Consider the following 23505-nt stretch of genomic DNA (forward strand, 5'->3'; position numbering starts at 1 on the left):
ACAATACTCGTGTGATAGTACACCCTGTACACCTGTACATCTTACAAGTCAACGCAGGAAGACTTGGCGGCAAAAAAGACAAACAACCATTAAGTCTATCTTACATCTAGGGACAATTTAGAGTTACCATTTAATTTAGCATGCATGTTTTTGGTCAGTGGGATTGGAAATATGCAAACTCCACCCAGAAAGGCCTCAGGCTTGAAGGCAGACATGTGACTTTCTCGCTGTGAAGCGGCATCTCTAACCACTGCCCCACTACGCTGCCAGTTGCATAGTTATTTTAATGGATTTTCCAGATTATTTACAAGTACTAACAACAACTTTAGCTAGCTCCATCAGCTAGCTAACATGGCAACAATAACTACCAGCAGGAATATCGCCATGAAATGGCTTATCAGAGATGTAAGGGTTTATAAAATAGAGTTTGAATAAACAACTTTTGAGATTTGAGTGATGGTATCAGTCCACTTTGGTCTTGCTCAGAGTAACTATTAGCGCATCAGTCCAGTCAGAATTAAACCGTTTCTTCAAAAGTGAAGCTTTTCGAACACTAAAATCATCGTTTAAATCCGTACATCAAAGTTTCTCCTATCTAATTTGATTTCTAAGTTTAAATAATTTTTCTAAGCTAATTTCCATTGGTCCATTTGTTGCATTACATATTTAAAAAAAAAAAAAACCTCAGTTAATAATGTATTTAGGAGCTTTCAAATGTAGTAGACACACAGTATGTCTGGCGCTTCATCCTCTGCTTCATCTCTCTTATCATCTGACACACAGCCAGAGAGTAACAGCAACACACCGTGGTCCAGTCCTCGCACACACTCCCCTGTGGATCAACAAGCAGGATAGCAAGGAGCAAACACATATGCAGTCAAAACAATGTAACAGAGGCAGACTCATGATCAAATAGATTTAAAATTTCCTGATAAGAAATATTTATTTGGATGACTCACCCGTATCTTGTATCGTTCCCTGATCCCAACCCGCATGGCAAAAGTGGATCCTGGTAGGAGAGGCATGCACAAACACTCCCCGTACTGGTGAGCCAAACTCAGGTCCAAACAGCACGGCACCAGTGCTCCCAGAATACCTGCAAGCTCAGGCGCAAGAACGAGAAGTTTGAGAGTGAATCATGTGTCCACAAACACCTCTCAAAGAATAGATGTAAGATTTGTTGGCTTTTATTGGATTTATTTCTAAGAAAAAATGAAAACCTTTATTTTCTTAAAAAAAAAAAATGTTTGGGCATTTTTGTAAAAAAAAAGTTTTTTTTTATGACTTCGTGTAGCTCTATTCCTGGCCAATCAGGGGGAGACAGGCTTCTTTCATGACTCTGAACAAAATGAATGAGAATGGAAAAGTATCAAATGTAGTTTTCATGCAACATAAAGAAAAACTGTTTCTTTAAGAACATAAATTTGTTGTTTTTAAGATCAAGATCCATCAAGAGATGTAACAGAAATCAGTGCATAAATAACTGAAATAAAAAACAGAACTAAAGAAATGATTTAACTATTAAAGGCCTATTAAAGTTTCACTATATTATAAGTGCAGAGCTGCACTTATAATTTAGTCTAGTGGTTTTATAGGGGTATAAAATGTGTATTTATGTGGTGGATAGGTATATGAAACTGCACCTGTCTCTGCAACCCAGCTGTTCTTAATAAACCATTAAGATGAGAAGCAAAAAACAAAACAAATTTTTTTTTTACTTTATTAAATTTTCAGATGAATCCCCAGCTTCATTTGATTGTTTCAATAGATGGAGTTCGGGCTGGCAGGGAAATGGACACCCAAGTTGCAAAATCAATGAAAAAGTTGGTGAGAATCTGGGAAAATGTTTAATGATGTGACAATGGAGTTCACGTTACGAAAACTTAAAAAGATAATAAGACTCCTCCGAGACGTGTTAGGTTTTACACTGAACTGGTCTAGCTGTGGAATAAAAGTATTCCATTCTGATTTTATTGCTTGTTTTTAAAGTCTTAAAAGGTCTGGCCCCGTCATATTTATGTGATCTCATTAACATTTACACTCCAGTAAGAGCACTCCGGTCTACCAACCAGTTCCTCTTAGATGTCCCCAGATCCAAACTGAAATCCAGAGGTGATCGGGCTTTTGCGGTTGCTGCTCCAAAACTGTGGAACAGTTTACCTGAGAATTTAAAGACCGCTCAGACTGTTGAGACTTTTAAATCTTTGCTCAAGACTCATCTGTATTCCTTGGCATTTCATCCACGCAGAGTCTGAGAACAAGTTGAGCTGATTTTATTGTTGTTATGTGTTGTTTTTATTGTCAACTTATGTTTTTGAGTGGCACTAGATGCATTTTTACTCTTTTAAAAAAATTTTAATCTGTCCTAACTGTAAAGCACTTTGGTCAGCTTTTGTTGTTTTTATGTGCTATATAAATAAATTGACATTGACATTGGAGCTGTTGTGGATTTTCCTGCTTTAATTTGCCTCAACACAGAAACAGGTGAAGTTAAAGATGTCTTCAAAAATGGTCTTTGAATTTGTTTATTGCAATAAACAGACACAGACGTCACAGCATGCTGCTGTATTCATTCATACCCATCTACTCACTACAGACTCATGTTCGGGCTGCTGTTTATTATGCCATATTACTTTACATTATTAGTGTTTAGCATATATCTTAGATCTTTTAGCATATTGTTTAGCATATCGGGTGTCAAACTCACTTACAAAATGGGGCCAAAATTAAAACCTTTTTCAAACTAAGGGCCAGTTTTAGAATCTACATTAACTCAAGCTAGATACCCAACATTTTTTCTTGGTTGCAGGTTCCTCAACAAGAGTTTGATTGGTCTCATTTGATGTTCTCTGTTGCACTTTTAACATTATAATCAAAGATTACTGAAAAAATTAAAGTGATAAAAGTATTTTACATTTAAAAGATCATCTCGGGGGCCAGATAAGATACCAACGAGGGCCATATTTGGACCCCGGGCCTTGAGTTTGACACATATGCATATGTCTTAGTGTATATCTTTCGTTCCACCTCGTGTGCCACATGTGATGTGAATGACAAGAAACTTGAACTTGAACTTCACAGACTATTATTAATAGTAGTGCGTATAACAGAAAGTTCAATCCAGGTTTATAGCTCGTTCATGTGATGGCAAAAGACAAGGAAAATAGGTCATCAATAAATTGTGCTCTGTGTTCTTTGATAACTGGACTGTTGTCTTATGTGCTCCATTCTATTTAGATTAAATGTACCAGTTAGACAAGATATGAATGCATTTGAGATGTGGATGTATTTGTTCTATTTTGATATAACAGGGAGATGATTCATTATTATTTCAAAACACTCTGAAAATAATATTTTTGCACTGTGAAGACAGGCACATATTGTGCATATGAACTTTATATTAAAGGTAAAGTACAAAAGTTCTCTATAACAGAGCACACATGTGAGCTCCGCTGACTTCTGAGCCGTCGGGGACAGAAAACAAATTATAATTGTCACTCTCGCAAAATTATTTTTAAATAGGATTTTAAATAATGGTTAAGAAAAAAAAGTCTGAATAAGTGTTTAAAAGGTGACAATGCAGCTTCAGCCTAAAATTCAAACATAATTCAATTTATTTTAAGGCAGTAATAAAACAGTTATTTTTATGTATAAACAATAGAAAAAATGTGAGCTCTGCTAGTGGCTCTTTAGAGTCAACATAGTTACCACACGCGTGTCTCTCGCTCTGGAAGTAAACAGTTCCTGTGTGAAAATGTTAAAATGGAAACATTGAATCATAAGTTGCAAAAGCATCGGATTGTCATTTATGTTTTGTTTTTATGTTGTTTATTTATTTATTTATTTTTATCTACCACGTTTTATCTAGAAGATAAGAAAAGTAAAAAATGACCCTTCCTGTCCAGTTTCACAGATAACATAAAAGATCAAACATGATGGAAGCTTGGGAGTGCACTTTCTACATTCTGGAGAGATTTGAGAGAAAACTATAAGTCCTAAATATCAGTGACACATACATAAGGTAAAAGAAGACATTTTGATGAATAAACTGTAAAATAAGAGCAAACAATGTGCAAACCAAGACTGTGATTTATGCAAAAAAAAAAAAATGTATGAAGTTCAGACAGCATTTAGCATGAACATTCCATTAAAGAATTTCCAAAGATCATAAAAGTTAAACAAATTCTATAAAAGCCAATATAGATATGAAAAAATATCAGTTCTGACCAGGGCTTAATTTGAGCTGGATCCTGATGGAACAGGATCGGGAAACTCTTATTTTGACAGGGTGTGTTCTGGTAACCGTTTGCTTGGATCCAGTAACTCTCAGGCTTACTAATAATAAAGTTATGAACAAGTTTGACTGCCTTGAACTAATAAAACCTATATTGGATATGTAAACTGAAAATAATTACATAAATACTCATTTTAAATATAACAGGTACTTACAAGTGTCCTAATATCACATATGAGCGGCCCCTTCAAGTAAGCATTTCTGCTTCTACCCTTAAAAAATATGCGCCCCTAAAAGTACAGTCATGGGCAATATAATTAAAAACACAAAAATATAATTAAACAGCACAACTAAATTGCATATCAGTTTTACAGTTTAAGTGTGTCAGTAATTAAATTTTGATTATTAAAAATACAAAAGAAAAGTTTGATGGGTAATCACATAAGTTACGTACATCACGTATCAAAACAACAGCACCAATTTGTCAAAATAACAGCAAGCAAGCAAAATGTAAAAAAGAAAGTCCAATTTACTTTCATTTAAAAAAATTTAAAAAATCAATAAAGTCTTCTCATTGTACAACTAAAAAACAAGAACTGAAGCACGTGAAGGCAGTGGCAATGGAGATACTGGAGCAGGTGCGAGGATGATTGAGAGAAGCAGAGCATGTTCTATTCACACAAGGAGCGCTGTTGGTCAGGCTACTTCTTGTTGCTCTCCAAAATAGTTATTGAATCAAGTGTTTACGTATGTAGGTAAAACTAGATGTTTAACAACCCGTTAAAATACACCAGAATGCAGGAAATGGCATCTACTTTAATCAAAAATTTCTGGGGGCAACCCATATAAACTTTAAAGGTTGTGAAGACCAAAGTCTGCCTGATCTATGAAGCTCCAAATAGGGCTGGGTTTTCTCCAAGGGGAATTTTATTTTATTTTTCCTGCTATGTTGCATGATGTACTGCCACCAAAAGTCCTAGCACACTATTCCTGATCAAGATTGATCTTTTGATGCATTTTTATTGCACGGGCACCCTCAATCAGTGCATTTATTTTTACAGACGTACTGTGCATGGGTTTTGTTTGTAGAAATGTCTGCCCTGAATTCTAACTGTGTTCATGACTTTCGTGTTTATGTTACATGTAGTCTTATCTCCACAGACGTCCAACAGGCCAGTGCTCCAGTCTCCTCCTGTTTGAGTGATGGTGGTGATGGTTGTCGTGGCGATACCGAGGCCCGGCTGTGTGAGCACCGGCTCCATCATATCAGAGGCATTGCTTGACCTCCAGTTTTCTTCATTTTGTTCGGTGAGCCCCCCTGCTTCCTCCTCATGACTCACTGATGCCGAAACTTCTCTGTCCGACAGTTCAGGTCTGAAATAGCAAATCTGTTCACATCTCGAGACCGGTGCTTGATCAGTGACTACAAACTTTTACTTCTTCTCAAATGCAGAAGAGATTTCTAGAATTATTCCTAACCCAAGTCAATTTAAAACATATTTTATTTATTCTGCTTGCACACATTTTCACGCCAAACCATAAATGAAGTTAAACTTGTAGAAAGTTTACAATGCATTTGCCTGATATTAACTAGAAATAATTTCTAAAGAAGCTACCATTTTTCAGTTTTAAGGGGGGAAAGCTAGATAAAACAGCTGTTTGCTGTAATTCTATTGTGTTCTGTGCTGACAACAATGTGCCCTGGTGAGGACAAAAAAACAAAACAAACAAAAAAAACACTTACTGGTGTGTGACTGTTGTCTCCTCCATGACTAGAAGCTGCTGGCATCCAGAGACGAGTGAGACAAGGAGGCAAGAGGGGAGCGAGCAGGAGTCAGCAGGAAAGAGGAGGTGGAGGAGGCGAAGTGACACTCTCCCAGTGAGAGGGTGTGCGTTGGAGCAGATAAACCAGCAGTCAGATGGCTCAGCCAGAAGCTGCGTGACCGAGATAAGTTTCCTAGTTGTCTTCTGCCTGAGACTTTGCTGTGCTCACTGCTAATACAGCGAACAGAGAGAGGGCCAGCACACATCAAGGCACATGACGACAGTCCAGCACACAGTATTGTGGATGCATCATGCTGAATGAACTAAGAAGTCACCAAATACAGCAGAAATAGTTATTTTTAACATCTAAAGTTGATGTTAAATGTCAAAATAAAATTCAATCTGAGCAGATTGACCCATGACGCCCACATTCCATCAGTTCTGAAACGCTTCAGTAAATGTTACGTTTGAAGTAGAAACATCAGCAAAAGTGTAAAGAGCTGGGAAGTGAAAGCTTCACTTTAGAAGCAGTGAAACATGTGGTTATTGTTTTGGGGTCGGGGGGGGGGGGTCATTTCCTGTGATCCGACTCTGACCTTTGTCATTTAGACTGATGCACTGATAATACACGCGAGTTACTAAAAGAAAAGGAGAGGGGATGTTTGTGTGTGATGGAAGAGCACGTAGCGAAACTATTACCTTTCGAGTCTCGGTGCAAACGCATGAAGACTTTTGAGCGTTTGTGTTTATTGCCAGAATTATCTTGTGAACCTTTAGAGAAGTTTTAATAAATTGCAGAAAGAAAGGAATTACCGAATGTATTTCTATTACTGACGGTCTTGTGAGCTCCATTCAACGGCCAACAACTTAAAATTTTAAAATCTCAGTCAATTTTACAAACTTTGTTTATCTTCTTTGGGCTGCTCCCTTCTTCAGAGGTCGCCACGGTGAACTAACTCGCACATGAAGACTTGGCAATTGTTTTTACATCGGATGTCCTTCCTGACGCGGCCACAGACCACTGAGCTACCACAGCCCTCTGTGTGGAGCAGAGAGCTGCTATCTGATGTGCTCGGAGGAGCACATGGTGGGGGTTAAGAGCCTTGCTCATGGAGTGGGGCAAATGAGGGTGGAGGCAGGTGTTGGTGTTTCACTTTTTCCACTTTTTTGATGTTTTCAGTCCATGGAGTTGAACCGGCAACCTTTTGATCACAGGCCCACCTTTTCTAACCTCTGTCACCACTCCCTTTTTTTTTTTTTTTTTACAAATTTGATAAAATTTTAGAAACATTAACCTAAACTTTGGTGTACAAGTAGCTTGGAAACGTCACTATCATATAATCGGAGAGATAAAAGCAGCATTTGCTAAAAATTATGTTAGAGTCCATCCATTCATCATCTCTTACCCGCTTTTTCCATTTCGGGTCACTGGTGCCCATGTCCAGCAGTCACTGTGCGAGGGGCGGGGTACACCATGGACAGGTCTCCAGTCCATCACAAGGACACATTGAGACAAACAACCATTCACTCTCTCACTCACAGTTACCAATCAGCCTAACATGTATGCTTTTGGTCTGTAGGAGGAAACTGGAGTACCTGGAGAAAACCCACGCATACACGGAGAGAACATGCAAACTCCACCCGGACAGGCCCCCGGCCGATATTTGAACTGAAACGATCTGTTCGTCAAGAGGCGGCAGCTCTACCAACTGTGCCACCGTGCTGCCCACACTGAATATTCTCCATTTTTATTTATTAAATTAAAAGTTTCAGTGTATTAAACAGCAGCAGCATCTAAAAGAGCTGCCTATTCTTACTGAGAACATTCCCCATTATAACTGTACTAAGAGGACATACGGTATATAAAAAGCCAAGAGAGAAACCAATAAGGGTACATTTTTTTTAGATTTTATTTTTGTGGAAGTCTCCGACAAGCAAATATGGCAGCTATAAAATGAGAAATGTGTCTTAACATGCAGAGAAGATGTCCTTATCTTTGCAGTAGAAAACAACACAGAGCTATCTGTATGACAGTTTAAGGCCTTCAGAAAGAAGCAGTCTGTAAAAATCTGGTTGGCCAAATAAGAAGTGATGGTTGGTGTCTGTTCCACATCTCTAAGTAAAGATCCATTTAAAGTTTCATTTCTGGTAATTGCTCGTTTACAACATATTGTATCAGACAGGAGGAACAAGATGTCCACACGTCAAAACGACAAAATTCAACTGAACTGACACAGGCTGCTCATGTACTGCAGAGCATCTTACGGATTCAAGCGTCATTCTCTTGCTCAGGTATAAAAAGCTACAGGTTGATTCCTTTGGAACAACATTTACTGTATTGAGCTTTTTATTATTCTAATTAAGAGCTTTAGTTTCATTATTAATCAAAAGTTGTAGCATTCTTTGCGTTTGCTTTAAGATGTTCTGACAGTGAGGTCTTCCAATAAAATCTAGACCAACGTACAGAAACATCAAAAGACTAATATGTTCAAGTGTTCTTTGGACGTGTGTCAGAGTGGACCTGTTAAATTGTAACATGTCATGAAGCATTTGAGTTTTTCACTAAAAATCACTGCTGAATCCTGCTCCTGTGTGACACTGAGTGCTTCCCTAATGGACCAGATACACCAGCGTGTCCCCGATGTTTAGGGTCAGGCCATTGTCAGTCAAAGTGACCGTGTTCTCTTGCAGATTCACGTTGAACACAGACTTGCTGGAGATGGGCAGTTTGCCTTTTTCCTCCTGTCCCAGAACAGGCACCCTGCGAGGTCCTAGTGAGGGGTCCTCATACCTCATCAGCTTCACTTTGGACAGATCTGGTGGGGTGCAGACAAACAGCGGTAAGGCAAGACAAACAAAACCAAACGGAGCAGAAAGAATACACAGATGCGGAGAAGAAAACAGAGAAAGGGACGGAGCTGTGTGGGAGACTGAAAAACACAAACGTAACGGAGAATAGAAAATTTTTAAAATAGAACTTGAAATATTTGAAATGAGTTGCTTCAAATTAAGAGTTCAGGGAATGATGGTCTACAAAGGCAATGTAGAAATGTTCTATAGTATTTAATGATCAACTCTTAATGCCTTTAGGTTACAAAAACACACACACACACACAATATCAACTAGAGAAATCGCATTTCTTGCAAAAATGCAGTTTGAATGCTTATTGCTGAAAAACAGCTGAAATTAGCTTAAAAACATGCTGAAATGTAAGAACAAACCTAAGTTAGTAGAAAAAAGCAAAAAAGAACACGTTTGCTGAATTAGCTTTAAATAGATCAAAAGATAGGAAATTAGCTTAAAAAAGCTACAAATTTGCAAAATAGCTGAAAAGCAGCTGAAAAGGCAGTATGAAGCTTAAACTACCAGAAGAAAGTGGAAGGAGCTGAAATGAGTAAAAAGAAATGCTGAATTAACTGAAAAAGCTGAATTTAGCACACACACAAAAAAAAAAGCTAAATAGTGGCTAAAATAGCAGAAAAAGGTGGGAAGGAGCCTGAGCTGGTGTGTGAGGCTGAGAGGTTCCGGCTAGAAATAGTCGGACTCACCTCTACGCATGGCTCGGGCTCTGGAACCAGTTTCCTTGAGAGGGGCTGGACACTCTTCCACTCTGGAGTTGCCCCTGGTGAGAGGCGCCGAGCAGGCGTGGGCAAACTAATTGCCCCCCAACTTGGTGCCTGTGTATTGGGGTTCACCCCGGTGAATGAGAGGGTGGCCTCTCTCCGCCTACGTGTGGGGGGACGGGTTCTGACTGTCGTTTGTGCTTATGCACCAAACGGCAGTTCAGATTATCCACCCTTTCTGGAGTCCTTAGAGGGGGTACTGGAAAGTGCACCTTCTGGGGACTCCCTTGTTCTGCTGGGGGACTTCAATGCTCATGTGGGCAATGACAGTGAGACCTGGAGGGGTGTGGTTGGGAGGAACGGCCCCCCTGATCTGAACCAGAGTGGTGTTCTGTTGTTGGACTTCTGTGCTCGTCATGGATTGTCAATAACGAACACCTTGTTCAAGCATAAGAGTGTCCATATGTGCTCTTGGCACCAGGACACCCTAGGCCGCAGTTCGATGATCGACTTTGTCATCGTCTCATCTGATCTGCGGCCACATGTCTTGGACACTCGGGTGAAGAGAGGGGCGGAGCTGTCAACTGATCACTACCTGGTGGTGAGTTGGCTCCGATGGTGGGGGAGGATGCCGGTCAGACCTGGTAGGCCCAAACGTATTGTGAGGGTTTGCTGGGAACGTCTGGCAGTCTCTCCTGTGAGACGGAGTTTCAACTCCCACCTCCGGGAGAACTTTGAACATGTTCCAAGGGAGGTGGGGGACATTGAGTCTGAGTGGACCATGTTTCGTGCCTCTATTGTCGAGGCGGCTTACCAGAGCTGCGGCCGCAAGGTTGTCGGTGCCTGTCGCGGCGGCAACCCTCGAACCCGATGGTGGACACCGTCGGTGAGGGATGCTGTCAGGCTGAAGAAGGAGTCCTATCGGGCCTTTTTGGCCTGTGGGACCCCGGAAGCAGCTGATGGGTACCGGCAGTCCAAGCGACATGCGGCTCGGGTGGTTGCTGAGGCAAAAACTCGGGCATGGGAGGAGTTCGGAGAGGCCATGGAGAACGACTTCCGCATGCTTTGAGACGTTTCTGGTCCACCATCCGGCGTCTCAGGGGGGGAAGCGGTATGCCACCAACACTGTTTATAGTGGGAGTGGTGTGCTGCTGACCTCAATTCGGGATGTTGTGGGTCGGTGGGCAGAATACTTTGAAGACCTCCTCAATCCCACCGGCACGTCTTCCACTGAGGAAGCGGAGCCTGGGGACTCGGTTGGGCCCTCCAATCTCTGGTGCTGAGGTCACCGAGGTGGTTAAAAAGCTCCTCGGTGGCAGGGCCCCAGGGGTGGATGAGATCCGCCCAGAGTTTCTTAAGGCTCTGGATGTTGTAGGGTTGTGTTGGCTTACGCGACTCTGCAATGTTGCGTGGACATCGGGGGAAGTTCCCCTGGATTGGCAGACCGGGGTGGTGGTCCCCCTATTCAAAAAGGGGGACCGTAGAGTGTGTTCCAACTACAGGGGAATCACGCTCTTAAGCCTCCCTGGTAAGGTCTATTCGGGGGTTCTGGAGAGGAGGGTCTGTCGGATAGTCGAACCTCGGATTCAGGAGGAACAGTGCGGTTTTCGTCCTGGCCGTGGAACACTGGACCAGCTCTACACTCTCAGCAGGGTCCTGGAGGGTGCGTGGGAGTTTGCCCAACCAGTCTACATGTGCTTTGTGGACTTGGAGAAGGCGTTCGACCGCATCCCTCGGGGGGCCCTGTGGGGGGTACTCTGGGAGTATGGGGTACCAGGCCCTTTGATACGGGCTGTTAGGTCCCTGTATGACCGGTGTCAGAGCCTGGTCCGCATCGCCGGCAGTAAGTCGGGCTTGTTCCCGGTGAGAGTTGGACTCAGCCAAGGTTGCCCTTTGTCACCGATTCTGTTCATAACTTTTATGGACAGAATTTCTAGGCGCAGCCAAGGTGTTGAGGGGATCCGTTTTGGTGGCCTCAGAATTGCGTCTCTGCTTTTTGCAGATGATGTGGTCTTATTGGCTTCATCAGATCGTGATCTACAGCTTTCGCTGGAGCGGTTCGCAGCCGAACGCGATGCGGCCGGGATGAAGATCAGTTCCTCCAAATCCGAGGCCATGGTCTTGAGCCGGAAAAGGGTAGAGTGCCCTCTCTGGGTCAGGGAGGAGGTCCTACCCCAAGTGGAGGAGTTCAAGTATCTTTGGGTCTTGTTCATGAATGAGGGAAAAATGGAGCGTGAGATCGATAGGCGGATAGGTGCAGCGTCTGCAGTGAAGCGGGCGCTGTACAGGTGAAGAGAGAGCTGAGTCAAAAGGCGAAGCTCTCAATTTACCGATCGATCTACGTTCCCACCCTCATCTATGGTCACGAGCTTTGGGTTGTGACCGAAAGAATGAGATCTCGGATACAAGCGGCCGAAATGAGTTTTCTCCGCAGGGTGTCTGGGATCTCCCTTAGAGACAGGGTGAGAAGCTCGATCATCCGGGAGGGACTCGGAGTAGAGCCGCTGCTTCTCCACATCGAGAGGAGCCAGTTGAGGTGGCTTGGGCATCTGTTTAGGATGCCTTCTGGACGCCTCCCTGGTGAGATGTTCCGGACACGTCCCACCGGAAGGAGGCCCAGGGGAAGACCCAGGACACGCTGGAGGGACTACGTTTCTCGGCTGGCCTGGGAACGCCTCGGGATTCCCCCGAAGAGCTGGCCCAAGTGGCTGGGGAGAGGGAAGCCTGGGCCTCCCTACTTAGGCTGCTACCCCCGCGACCCGACCCCGGATAAGCGGAAGAAAATGGATGGATGGATGGATGGAGAAAGAACATGTTTTCCCAATTAGGCTGAAAGAAGCAAAAATGAGCACAAAAAGTGGAAATTATCTGAAAAAAGCTTAAATTAGAAAGAAAAAGAAAAAACAGCTAAAAAGTAGCTAAAAAAAGCATAAAAAAGCTTAAATTACCAGAAGGTAAAGGAGAGAGCACATACTTGCTGAAATGGGCTGAAAAAAGTTGAAAAGTGCAAAAAATGTGGAATTAGATGAAAAAGCTGACACTTGCATAAATAAGCTGAAAGGACCATAACAAGCTGAAATTAGCAGAAAGAAGTTCAAAGAAGCACAAACGTTAGCGGAAATAATCTAAAAGGATCACTAAATAGCTGAAAAAAACAGCAGAAAATAGCTGAAAGTAGCTGGAAAAAAAGTTTACATTTGCACAAGGAAGCTGAAAGAAGATGAACCAGAACAAAATGTGAAAAGAGCAGTAAAAGGTTGTAAACAGATCTAAAGATCTGAAGGATGTAAAATGAGCTCAATTAATTTTCTATGAGACAAAAAGTGGCAGAAAAGGCTACATATTTCAAAAAGCCACAGTTGCACAAACACCAAAAGTCATAGCATTCTCCTGAATGAGCTGAACATTTTGATTTATGATTTGATGAAACGGCACAAAAATTGTGGAATGAGAAGGACGCTGAAAAACATACGGAAGAAAAACGGATCAGAGCAGAATGCTTCACAAACGTTCACATTATTACGAAACATGGCAGAGAGATGCACAAAACAAAAAAAGGACAAAAGACAAGTTGTGTTCTTATCAGCTGAATGCTTCTAAACTTATGTTTAGCATTTCAAAGTAAAGTCTTACAGTAAATACTCTTTTTTTTACTTAAATGTAGCACACCCCAGCTTCATGTACAAATAAAGAGCTTTAGTGCTGGTTGTGCTTTTACTTCTTTTACAAATAAGACTGACTAACAGTATTAAACACACAAGTTTTCAGCTTTTAAGCCACATTGTGCACATTCTGACACTCTTTTTTTTAAAGCTTTTCAGGGGTCTAACTATAATCTCCACTAAAACTTCCACAAGATATGAACACACAAGTGGATAAGAATTTAGGGCCGTTCTTATATCAAACTTTTGACTGTAGAGTTGATGATAGTCTCTGCGATAGTGTCTATTTGCTCATATTTCTGAGAAACTTCCCCACTTTTTTTTTGCAAACGTGTTTTCTTATCCTCAACAACTATTTATTCTTTGATATCAACTATTAATACATAATTTACTGATTCCATTGTCAGTTTGCTAACATGTAGAAACACAAACATGGAGGTTCAAAATAAAAATTTAAGGCACAACTTTAAAATTAATGGTAATTGTCTAACTTGCTTTATTCATATTTTATCGCTTATGTCTTGTTTGAAAGTAATGTGATGTATGACGTTTGTGTTTCCAATTTTCTCCTTTAGATATCACTTTGACCTTTTCTAAACTTACATGAAAGCAGCGTGCAGGTAAAGTGATCTGGCCTAGGGTGATGATTAGGACCCATTTCATTTCTATTGCGGCTTGGGCTTTCACTTCTAAGCTGAACAAGCAACTTCAAGCTAATTACAGCCAGGATTAAAGGCAGGAGCTGACTGACAACAGTTTGAATTCCAAACAGGTAATTTTGTGAATGAGTCATTTCAATTTCTGATTTTAATTAACAACAACACGTTTTTCTCTTAGTAATATTTTTAGTTAAAATGGATGGCAGACGGAAAACAATGAAAACCCAAAGAGGGAATGACGAGTCACTTCCAAGAAAGATTTGAACACAACATGTGTCTTACTTGGCTAAGCCACCAGGAGGTATGACTAAACATTTTGCTCCAAAAATACAAAATGTGCACAGCTTTGAAGCGACTCAGTGGCTCACAAACGATTAAGATCTAAGCAGAGTCAATATTTGCAGATTAAGGCATTAATAACAGACCTGTTTGAGTTTGTTTTACGAGTCTGTTGATTTTAGCTAGTCGCCGAATGATGCCGTCTGCGTTGTCGCCCTGTCGGATGCTGATCTTTGTAGAAAACAGTGCGTTGCAGGGTTGAGGATTGATCAGGGTCACATACACTCCAGGCTGGGGAGACACAGGCACGACGCAGATGAACATCATCACTGACGAACAGTAAGGACGCACCTCACAGAGTAGCAGCTAAAACAATCACATTTACAAACTGTGCACTCTAATATTTTTAAAGTGCATCTTTGAGCAACTAAATCGCAGCAGAATCATTTACCTCTGATCTAAACACGCTGAATGGTTTCCCGGGGCAACAGTCCTCCTTCACTTTGTCATCAGCTTCGGATGCAAATAAGACATCAATCTGCTCCAACTGTTGGGTAAAAATCATGAGAAAACATATTAATGCTCAGCTGAGCAGTAAAATACACACGAGTGTGTACACAGGTGTGTTTGGCATGCCCACTGGCACAGGCGGGCGGTGTTGACCCACACCCGACAGTGATCCAAGACTTATCAAGCTTTACACCAGAATGCCACAAATCCCACAGGACAGTGTTTCAGTGAGAAAAAATAAAATACAACCTGAACTGGAAAGTAGAAGGAAAATATCTACCGTTAAATGTTCCTCGACCAGAAATTACAAAGACATTTATTTTCTCAACAGATCAATGTGGCAGGGGGAAGGGTTTGTCTGAACAAATTATTTATTTCCCAGCATGCTTTATATACAAAGATTGCTCTCTGCATTTTATTTTGTCTTATTTATATATCCCAGGAACAGTCCAAGGTTGTTTTATTACCCTTTCAGCTGTGACTTCTAATGGTGCTTTGCCACTCCCATCGGTTCCGCACCACACCAAACCAGTCAAGGGCCTGCCCACTGCCGGTACCCACCCCCACTCAGCCTGGTTTATGGGACCATCTTGTTCATGGTTCCAAGCGAACTGCTCCCAAGTGACGATTCTGACGTAAGCAGGAAGCAGCTGTTGATTGGCCAGCGGAGCTACGTCACTGGATGACCCGGCCAGCAAAACTGCAAACTACAACTGAACCGCCATTTCCTCTCCGATCTTTATAGAGTGTAGGATAGTTAATTTTTTCAAGTTTTTTTTTTAGATTTTAGTTCAGTATAGAAGCTCCTAAAACAGTCCCATGGACCAAAGACGTGGTCCAGAACGTTCTGTCTTTATTGATGGATCAGAGGATTCAGAGCGAGCCGGATGGTGCTACATATAACCGCCCACAGAGCAGGGAAACAAGTCAGTGGAAATTCACCTACACCTGAGAAGAACCGATAAGATGAGAACCAAGTGGAGTCACACTTATCGACAGCAAAGCAGCAGAAGTGGTTTGAATTGAACAGAAGCAAGTGGGTATGTTTACATGCGCAATATTCTTTGACCGTATAGAAATGTTTTCAGATTGAACAATTCGAATGCATCGTTTACATGGGCACAATCCGTTCACGACGAGCATTTACTTTGAATAGAAGTACTGACATGCACAGAGTGGTAAACTCTCCTTGAAAAAAAAAAAAAACACAGAAGAAGTTCTACTTCTGGTTTACTTCCGGGATGAACATAAACAAACCTGAGCGCCCAAAATGGACCCGCAACAGGTTCTAATGACGGTGGAGACGTTGCTGCACTTCCTGACTGAGCTACAGATAATAAAGGTCATTTTGAGCTCTTTCAAAGTTCCTAGTAGAAATGTTGTGTTGCTCACCGACCAGTTTTGCTTCCCCGACATGCTAATATTATTAGCATTAGCCAGGCGGAACTAAGTGAGGTAGACATACATCGCACATGCGCGGTCAGGTCAGTTTTTCACAGTCGGAATAAAGTGAACAGATTAAGTGTTCACATGCACACCATTCGGATTATGAACCGGCATAATCCACCCATCTCATTCTGATTACAAATTCATTCGGATCAAGCTGAATCAGCTCAGAATAATCCGAATGGGGCGTTTACATGACGCATTTTTTTTCTGAATGGCCGTTTAATCCGATTACTTATGTCCATGTAAACATAGCTAGTGTTACAGCAGCAAACAGACGTGTCATTAGCTAAACCGAGTAAAATATCACAACTCCCAATCCTTGATCATGCAAACTAGTTCTGTGACGGCGGGTTCGGCTTTTGTTGCCAGCTTGATCTGAACAATGGTTTATCAGAATTATTGGTATTAGATTCAACCTTCTTCTTTGAAGTGATTCAAGTAGTTTTCCTCTTAGTGTTTAAATCTGTTAAAGTAGATGTATTTAGAAGAAAATGCTGCAACTGTTAAAAAGTTTAGATTTCTTTAAACACCGTAGTCATATAAAATTGTTCATTTAGAAATTTAATCCATGGTTGATTTACCTGATGTTTATAAACAAATTACGTGAAATATGATTACCGGTAGTTTTGCTTAACATGGAGCTCACGAAGGCAGAGTTGGTTTAACCACATGCTTTGGTTCAAGTAAAAACCTGAGAAGTGAATCTGATGAATCGACACAAACCTCCAGAGAATTAGTCAAGTAGACCAGATTATCCATGAGAACCGTTCGCTCATCGAACTCCAGTTCAAGATCCAAGACCCTAGGTCCGTTCTTCTCCAGGTTTTCCTACAAATAATAAAAATAAAAACTCATAAATGACCAAGAGTTTATTGAAAGAGGAAAACAAAAACTGAAAAAACAATCTTAACATACAAACAAAGCTGATCAAGTTAAAAACATTACACAGTCAAGAATAAAGATCTCATCATCTAAACAGGAGCTTTAAATCTTTATAAAACAACCAGTCTCTAATCAATAATATCTATTTCCCAATAATCAAATGTATTATTTTAGATTTAAAATCTCCATAGCAAAATGAGAAGAAAGTAATTTAATTTGTATGCGTGACACACAAATACATTTTAATATGAATGTAAGACAAACAGAAGGAGCGAAAGGCAGCTGGTCTCACTCTGTCAAATGCAACAAACTCTTATTTCCAGGAGCGCTAAGCCGCTAACCCTTGTTCATTTACTGTATTTACCTTCATCTGATCATTATTTGACAAAAGAAGCAATAAATAAAGGTTTCTAAATAAACAGCACAGCACGACATTTGAATGGCAAAGCTAACAGTCAGAGAGCAGAGCTGTGTGCAGACAGAGAAAGGTAAGCCACCTTACTGACACACGGTGTATTCACATCTGAACCGAGAAGCAAACAAAGTGTGACTATGTCCAAATAATGCATTTAGTGAGCTTATAAAAATGTAACAAAATCAAATATTTCACCAGATTTACCTTGATCATGGCAACAAAAGGCATGACTCGCTTCATGTATTTCTTCAGTTCAGGCAGGGCTCCCAGCTCATTCGCTATCACTTTGTTGTCTGGAAGCGCCCCGTTGTTGCTCTGAACAGAAATAAAGAAAAATATTATTAACTCGTTAAAAACAAGTAATTTGTGAAGGGACACATGGTATATTTTTGTGGACTGCTGAACACCTGTATTTCTGCAGATTAAAAAAAAAAATGAACACGCTTCCTGTTGTTCACCGTGTCAAAATGTGTTTTTCACCTTGTAGTGCTTGCCGAGCAGAGACAAGGCGCTATGCTGCCATGGAGGGTAGCTCTTGGCTACAAAGATGTTGCAATGGGAGGGCTTGGCAGGGGGCTTCGAGTCACCTTTCTATGGAAAAAACACACAAACACACACAATTTCAAAATTTAAGACTTGAAATTGGTTTGTTTTATCAGGAACAAAAGACAAAGTGGCCTCAAGACGCCGACTGATTTGTGGGCACACGTGTAATTTTCACCAGTAAAGTCAAGGAGCTGAACAGATTCCTGTGCTGTACTCAGTGTTTGCTTCAAAAATCAAACGGACTATCAAATTTCTCCTGGGACATGGGTAACTAGGGACAAAGCTTTGTCTATTGCAACCATCCCACCCTCTGAGAACTGTGCAGGTTTATCAGAACTGCCGGCTGAACAACATCAGGACTGTGACCTATCTGAAAGTGTTCATGGACAAATATCTCAACGTCTTGACATCAAATGCATGTAATCGCATTTACAAATGTGCTTGCTGCTAAAGTTTTTTGATGTCTCAAATCATGTCCTGATAGGACAAGATGTGAAGAGATCTTTTTTGTAATACCACTATCCATCCCCGTGGCTCTTACCTTTATCTATCTAAAAGTATTCTGATAAAGAATAAGGGGCTGCGCTATTATAGAAGCAGCAACGTGCTGAACCAGAACAAAAGGTGAAAAGAGCAGTAAAAGGTTGTAAACAGATCTAAAGATTTGAAGGATGTAAAATGAACTCCATTCATTTTCTATAAGACAAAATGTGGCAGAAAAGGCTAAATATTTCAAAGCTAAAGTTGCACCAATACCAAAAGCCATAGCACCTTTCTCCTGAACGTTTCGATATAAGATTTGTTGCGATAACACAAAAATTGTGGAATGAGAAGGATGCCGAAAAACATAAGGAAGAAAAGAGGATCACAATAGTGTGAATGCTTCAGAAACGTTCACAACAAGGATTAAGAGCCTTTAATTCTGAAATTAATTTAAATTATTGCCATTTAATATTGTACAATGTGTGTTGACAACAATACTGTTTGGGCACACATCTTACCTTGTTTTTCGGGGGGAGCATGTATGCTTTGAGACGCAAACGGAGGTCATGAGCCGTCTCAATCAGGTACTGAGAGGAACGGATCAGAATCTCGTCGACTGGACCTGCTTCGGGCCACGACGCCTTCATCAGAGAGCCCGTCTATCGGAGGGAAACGAGACAGAAAGAACAACGAGTTTGTAAGAGGAAACGGAAGTTTCTGCATTTTGATACAAACAAGTTTTCAGGGAAAACCCACACTACCCAACTTTGATCAAGCAGAAGTCCATGCCTTCATAAAATCACTGATAAATTACAATTTTACTTGACGTGCATGAACACTCCACGATGTGAACGCGGCTCTTCAGCCCCCGGCTCTAAATAGAGGGGGAATACAAGGTAGTTGTGGAGCTTTTGTTGTTGCTAAGCGACGACTGAACAAACATCTTCAGCACAGCAGCACTCCTTTATATTCATAAATTTGAGTGTTAAAAATATTCTTGGCTCTTGGCGCTTGTGGAAGCGTGTAACAGCGTGCGCTCTCGTTTCACACTGCAGAGGAAGAAAAGCTCAGTGTGAAGACGGGCTCTCAGTGGACTTTTATTTCAGCTGAGGAAACGTGTTAGCAGATACTTCACAAAAGGTAAATGAGCTGTGGGAGCAGGCCAACACTGGCCTGTAAGTTTAGACTCTGCAATCTCAGGTGTACTCATGAATAAATGTTGTGATAAAAAGCTTTGTTTAGGTGCAATTTTGTTTTGAACAAACACAACGGAGACAAGAATGATGGACAGAGGGAAGAAAATCTTAAATCATATTTAAACCCATCAGAGGATAGACAACTAGGAGCAAAGAAAAACACAAAGTGATGTTAAATGTTTAAGTTCTGTACCTTTCCCAGCAGACCCCATGTGTATTCACAAAGATGAGGACAGATGGGGGCCAGCAGCAGGGTTTGTTTCTCTATGAACTGGAAGACGAGGTCTCGGTGCATGCCTTCTATAGCCAGCTCGCGGTACTTGTCTTTGGCAGCCTGAAAACACACGAATACGTTTTGATTTACGATATGAACTTTTGAGCAACACAATTGTTTCAGTGTTATGACATGAAGTGGCTCGTTAAAATGATCTCTTCATGAAACTCAAAGAAAATGAGGCAAATTATATCCGACTTGTGATCGGTCATTCAAAAAAATAAAAATAAAAATAGCGTCAACTTTCGTGTCAACTGTTTGCTTTGTGCTTTAGAACGACACAAAAGCTCTTCCACGCAACATATATTTGTATGCCACACTTTTTACTAGGGATGCACCGATCCACATACGATAAAGAAAAACATTAGTTTTTTGGTTTTTTTTTTTTTACGCAGACATAAATGTACTGAATTACAAATTTATTGAAAACTGCACCAGCACAACACACTTAAACACAAAAATCACTGCACAAGCTTGGTCAAACATGTACAAACAACACACCTTTAATTTGTTCAATCAGTGCAGTTATGACTATAATTCATTCAACCTTTATTTCTACAGGTAAATCCCATTGAGCCTCGAGGACTCATTTACAAGAGAGACCTGATTTCAACAAAGAAGGATGACAACAATGGACAACAGCAACAACAATAAACAGTTATAAAAAGTCATACTGCAGGTTTTTTTTTTTTTTTTTAAACAAATAGGATGGCTAAAAGGAAAAGGTAACAAAACAAAACAAAACAAAAAATAAATAAATAAATAAACCAGCTAGATTCCAAGACAAATGTAGAAAACTAAAAACAGGAACATGTCAGCATTGGACCCTGCCAGGTGTCCAACAGATTCTTAAAGACAGTTTCACTTTTTCATGGGTCTACTTTTAATAAAAATGTTTTAGAATAATGCTCATCTTCAAGCAAAAAGTCTGTAGGATTTGTTTTTACAAAAAGGAAATTATAAGTACCTGAAATTCAAAAAAGCCACTCTTCAGAGCCTCTTTGTACATCATCCTCTCATAGTGCTGCTCCGTCTTTATGATACCTGCATTCATTTCACTAGATAAGATACAGAAAAAAGAAAAAGAGGAAGAAACAAAATCACTAAAGTGGTCATGGTCACCCGTGTGATATGTAAGGGAAAGCTGGTGGTAGCTCTACAGTTTGTTTCAAACCAAGATTCAACATGATGGTGGTCAAGGATGCTGCAGGCTAAAAGCTCAACGATGTAAAAACCTTCATAAATATAATACCATCAGCATAAAGCAATGTTGGTGATAAACCTGTCAATTCACACTAACGACTTGTTCTGCGAACCTGGCAAAGACGCGGTCATTGAAGGTGTCAGAAGGTCCCGTCCTCAGGTTGTTCTGGTTGGCGATCATCTCCTTCACCCACTCCACCCACGTGTAGAGACGAAGAATGCCAGCATCGGCCATGGTTTCTACAAAGTTGGCGTCCTCCACCGTGTCCCCAGCATCAGCTAGAGCCAAGCGCATACCTTAACGAAGGGAAGAAAGTGTGAAACGGCAACAAGTGGAAAATCAGCAGAGCAGGCGCAACAAAACATGTAGGTAAGATTTCAATGTACATATTATAAATAAAATCTTACATGGTCCACTGGCACTTACGATTTGGTCTGTTTTGTTCATAACCAGATTGTGTTTTCTATCAGTGTTAAATTTAAATATTGAGCACATTTTCTGCCTTTTGGACAGCCAAAACAACAAATACTTTGATCAATTTTTCAAAGACTTATGGGGGGGGGAAAAAAAGTTTTTTTTTTAAGATCTCTCAGATCTTCAAACACAAGAAACAGGCATCAGCTGGACGTTCAGCAGTAGAAGCATAACAAATGTGTTTTTTTGTATTATGCAGCTTTAGCTGCAAAAACACAAGACAGACGACTTAAATGATGCTAAGGAACAGACAGCAGCAGGCTTGGACAGGGCTTAATCTAACCACCCAGATAGAAAATTCAACAGCTAAGCAGGAAAAATAAAAAGACAAAATGAAAAATGCACGAGTAGCCTTTTAAATATAGATTTTTTATTTGGAGTCAAATTTTTAAAAAAAAAATCTCCTGGTGCTCATTAGGACGAGGTCTTGGTTTCACAGCTCCACGTTAAAATATTTTATTTTCATTTAGATTAGCATAAATGTTTGGTTTCGGAGGCAACATATTTCTCTTTTCCACTCCATCATCCTGACCAACAGAGAGCACTGCTACAACACCATTGGTGCATATTTATATATATTAGTTGAAGATATATTAAAATACTTATATAACAGCAAAGTCACTGGATGTTTATCAGTTTCTTCTGGATGACAGAACTTGTTGAACTTACTCTGCCTTTCATGCATCAATTTCATTTAAGCATTTCAATTAAGCATTTTTAGCATTCAGTACTACTTACAGAGGATTACCAAAAATCTGACTTGTAAGGTTTCCCATAGCACCCAGGATCAATTCTAAAGTAGATTTATATAGATCAGTCTTTTTAATTATTATCAGAATAGGTGTTTATAAATCACAAAAGGGTGTAGTGCCAACTGCACTGTAGCAAACGCAATGCAAAGTGTAAAATAGATACAATGTTCTTAATCTTTAAGCGCAACAGGACACATAGTTTGTAAAAGGAAAGATATGAAAGAGAAGAAGAGAAAACCATATAAAGAGTGATCAAACGATTGTACCATCAGCTGAAAACTTTTCAACAGCTTGGCAGAGAGTCAGGAAGTTTCCTGTTGATTTGGACATCTGGTGGAAAACAAGGATTTACAAAAACATTTTAGCAACCAAAATCCTTTTAAAACAACTAACAGTTTAAAACGATAAGCACAATGCAGCAGCACAAACACTAAATGAAAAGCTTAATAGTGTGAAACAAACGTTAATTACGAACATTAAAGAATTAAATTTAATGTATTCAATTTATGTTAAGCTTTATCCTTAAATATAAAAAAAAAAAATTCAATATCTATAATACAGTAGTCCCTCACTACTTTGCGGTTCATTTATCGCGGACTCACTCTATTGCGGTTTTTCAAAATAAGATTGGACCTGACACAATTGGCTGATTTACGGATGAACCGCATGATCGGCATGGAATTTTTATTTAAAATGAATTGTTTTAAATTATTTAGCACCTGCTGCACCTGCCCACATTGCAGGATAAGCTCCTGCAGCTGAACAGCTGATCTCCAAGCAGAGCGGAGAAGTGGGCGTGGCCAAGAGCGCTTGCAGATGGCAAAAAGCAGACGAGGCAGGGAGCTGAAATCATGACGTGTGCTCTTTTAGAAACTGTTTAGAATATTGCATGAGTGTGGGAAGGGTTTAAAGCACACACACACAAAAATAAATTACTACTTTTACTACTATTCCTACTTCGTAGTTTTTCACTCATCGCGGGGCTTCAGGGTACGGATCCTCCGCGATAAACGAGGGACTACTGTATATATATATAGGATGCAAAAATTTAATCTAGTCAATTTTACATTTAATAAAAAAACAACAAACAAACATCAAATGTTTATATTTTGACAGACAGACAGACAGACAGACAGACAGACAGACAGACAGACAGAC

The 23505-nt window shown here is 40.4% G+C and overlaps 2 protein-coding genes across 2 annotated transcripts in view; both read right to left on the minus strand.

Moving 5' to 3' along the window:
* Window positions 1–647: 647 nt before the first annotated feature.
* Window positions 648–6106, minus strand: plac8l1 (PLAC8 like 1). Its single transcript, XM_037687303.1, has 4 exons — window positions 5979–6106; window positions 5376–5608; window positions 960–1096; window positions 648–832 (listed from the first exon to the last, which is right to left on the minus strand). Exons 1-4 carry the CDS (start codon window positions 6002–6004, stop codon window positions 701–703), a joined length of 528 nt encoding a protein of 175 aa, XP_037543231.1. The 5' UTR covers window positions 6005–6106; the 3' UTR covers window positions 648–700.
* A 1814-nt stretch (window positions 6107–7920) lies between these two features.
* Window positions 7921–23505, minus strand: part of LOC119419935 (leucine--tRNA ligase, cytoplasmic) — a gene marked incomplete in the record, with an annotated part of 36693 nt that continues 21108 nt past the window's right edge. The window contains 11 exon segments of the mRNA XM_037687304.1: window positions 7921–8814; window positions 14309–14453; window positions 14614–14709; window positions 16845–16949; window positions 17623–17733; window positions 17899–18009; window positions 18966–19106; window positions 19837–19977; window positions 20885–20975; window positions 21234–21417; window positions 22614–22677. Coding sequence (XP_037543232.1) covers window positions 8609–8814; window positions 14309–14453; window positions 14614–14709; window positions 16845–16949; window positions 17623–17733; window positions 17899–18009; window positions 18966–19106; window positions 19837–19977; window positions 20885–20975; window positions 21234–21417; window positions 22614–22677 — 1395 coding nt within the window.

Source organism: Nematolebias whitei, chromosome 14, assembly GCF_014905685.2.
Source record: "Nematolebias whitei isolate Nwh7 chromosome 14, NemWhi1, whole genome shotgun sequence".
Lineage (NCBI taxonomy): Eukaryota > Metazoa > Chordata > Actinopteri > Cyprinodontiformes > Rivulidae > Nematolebias > Nematolebias whitei.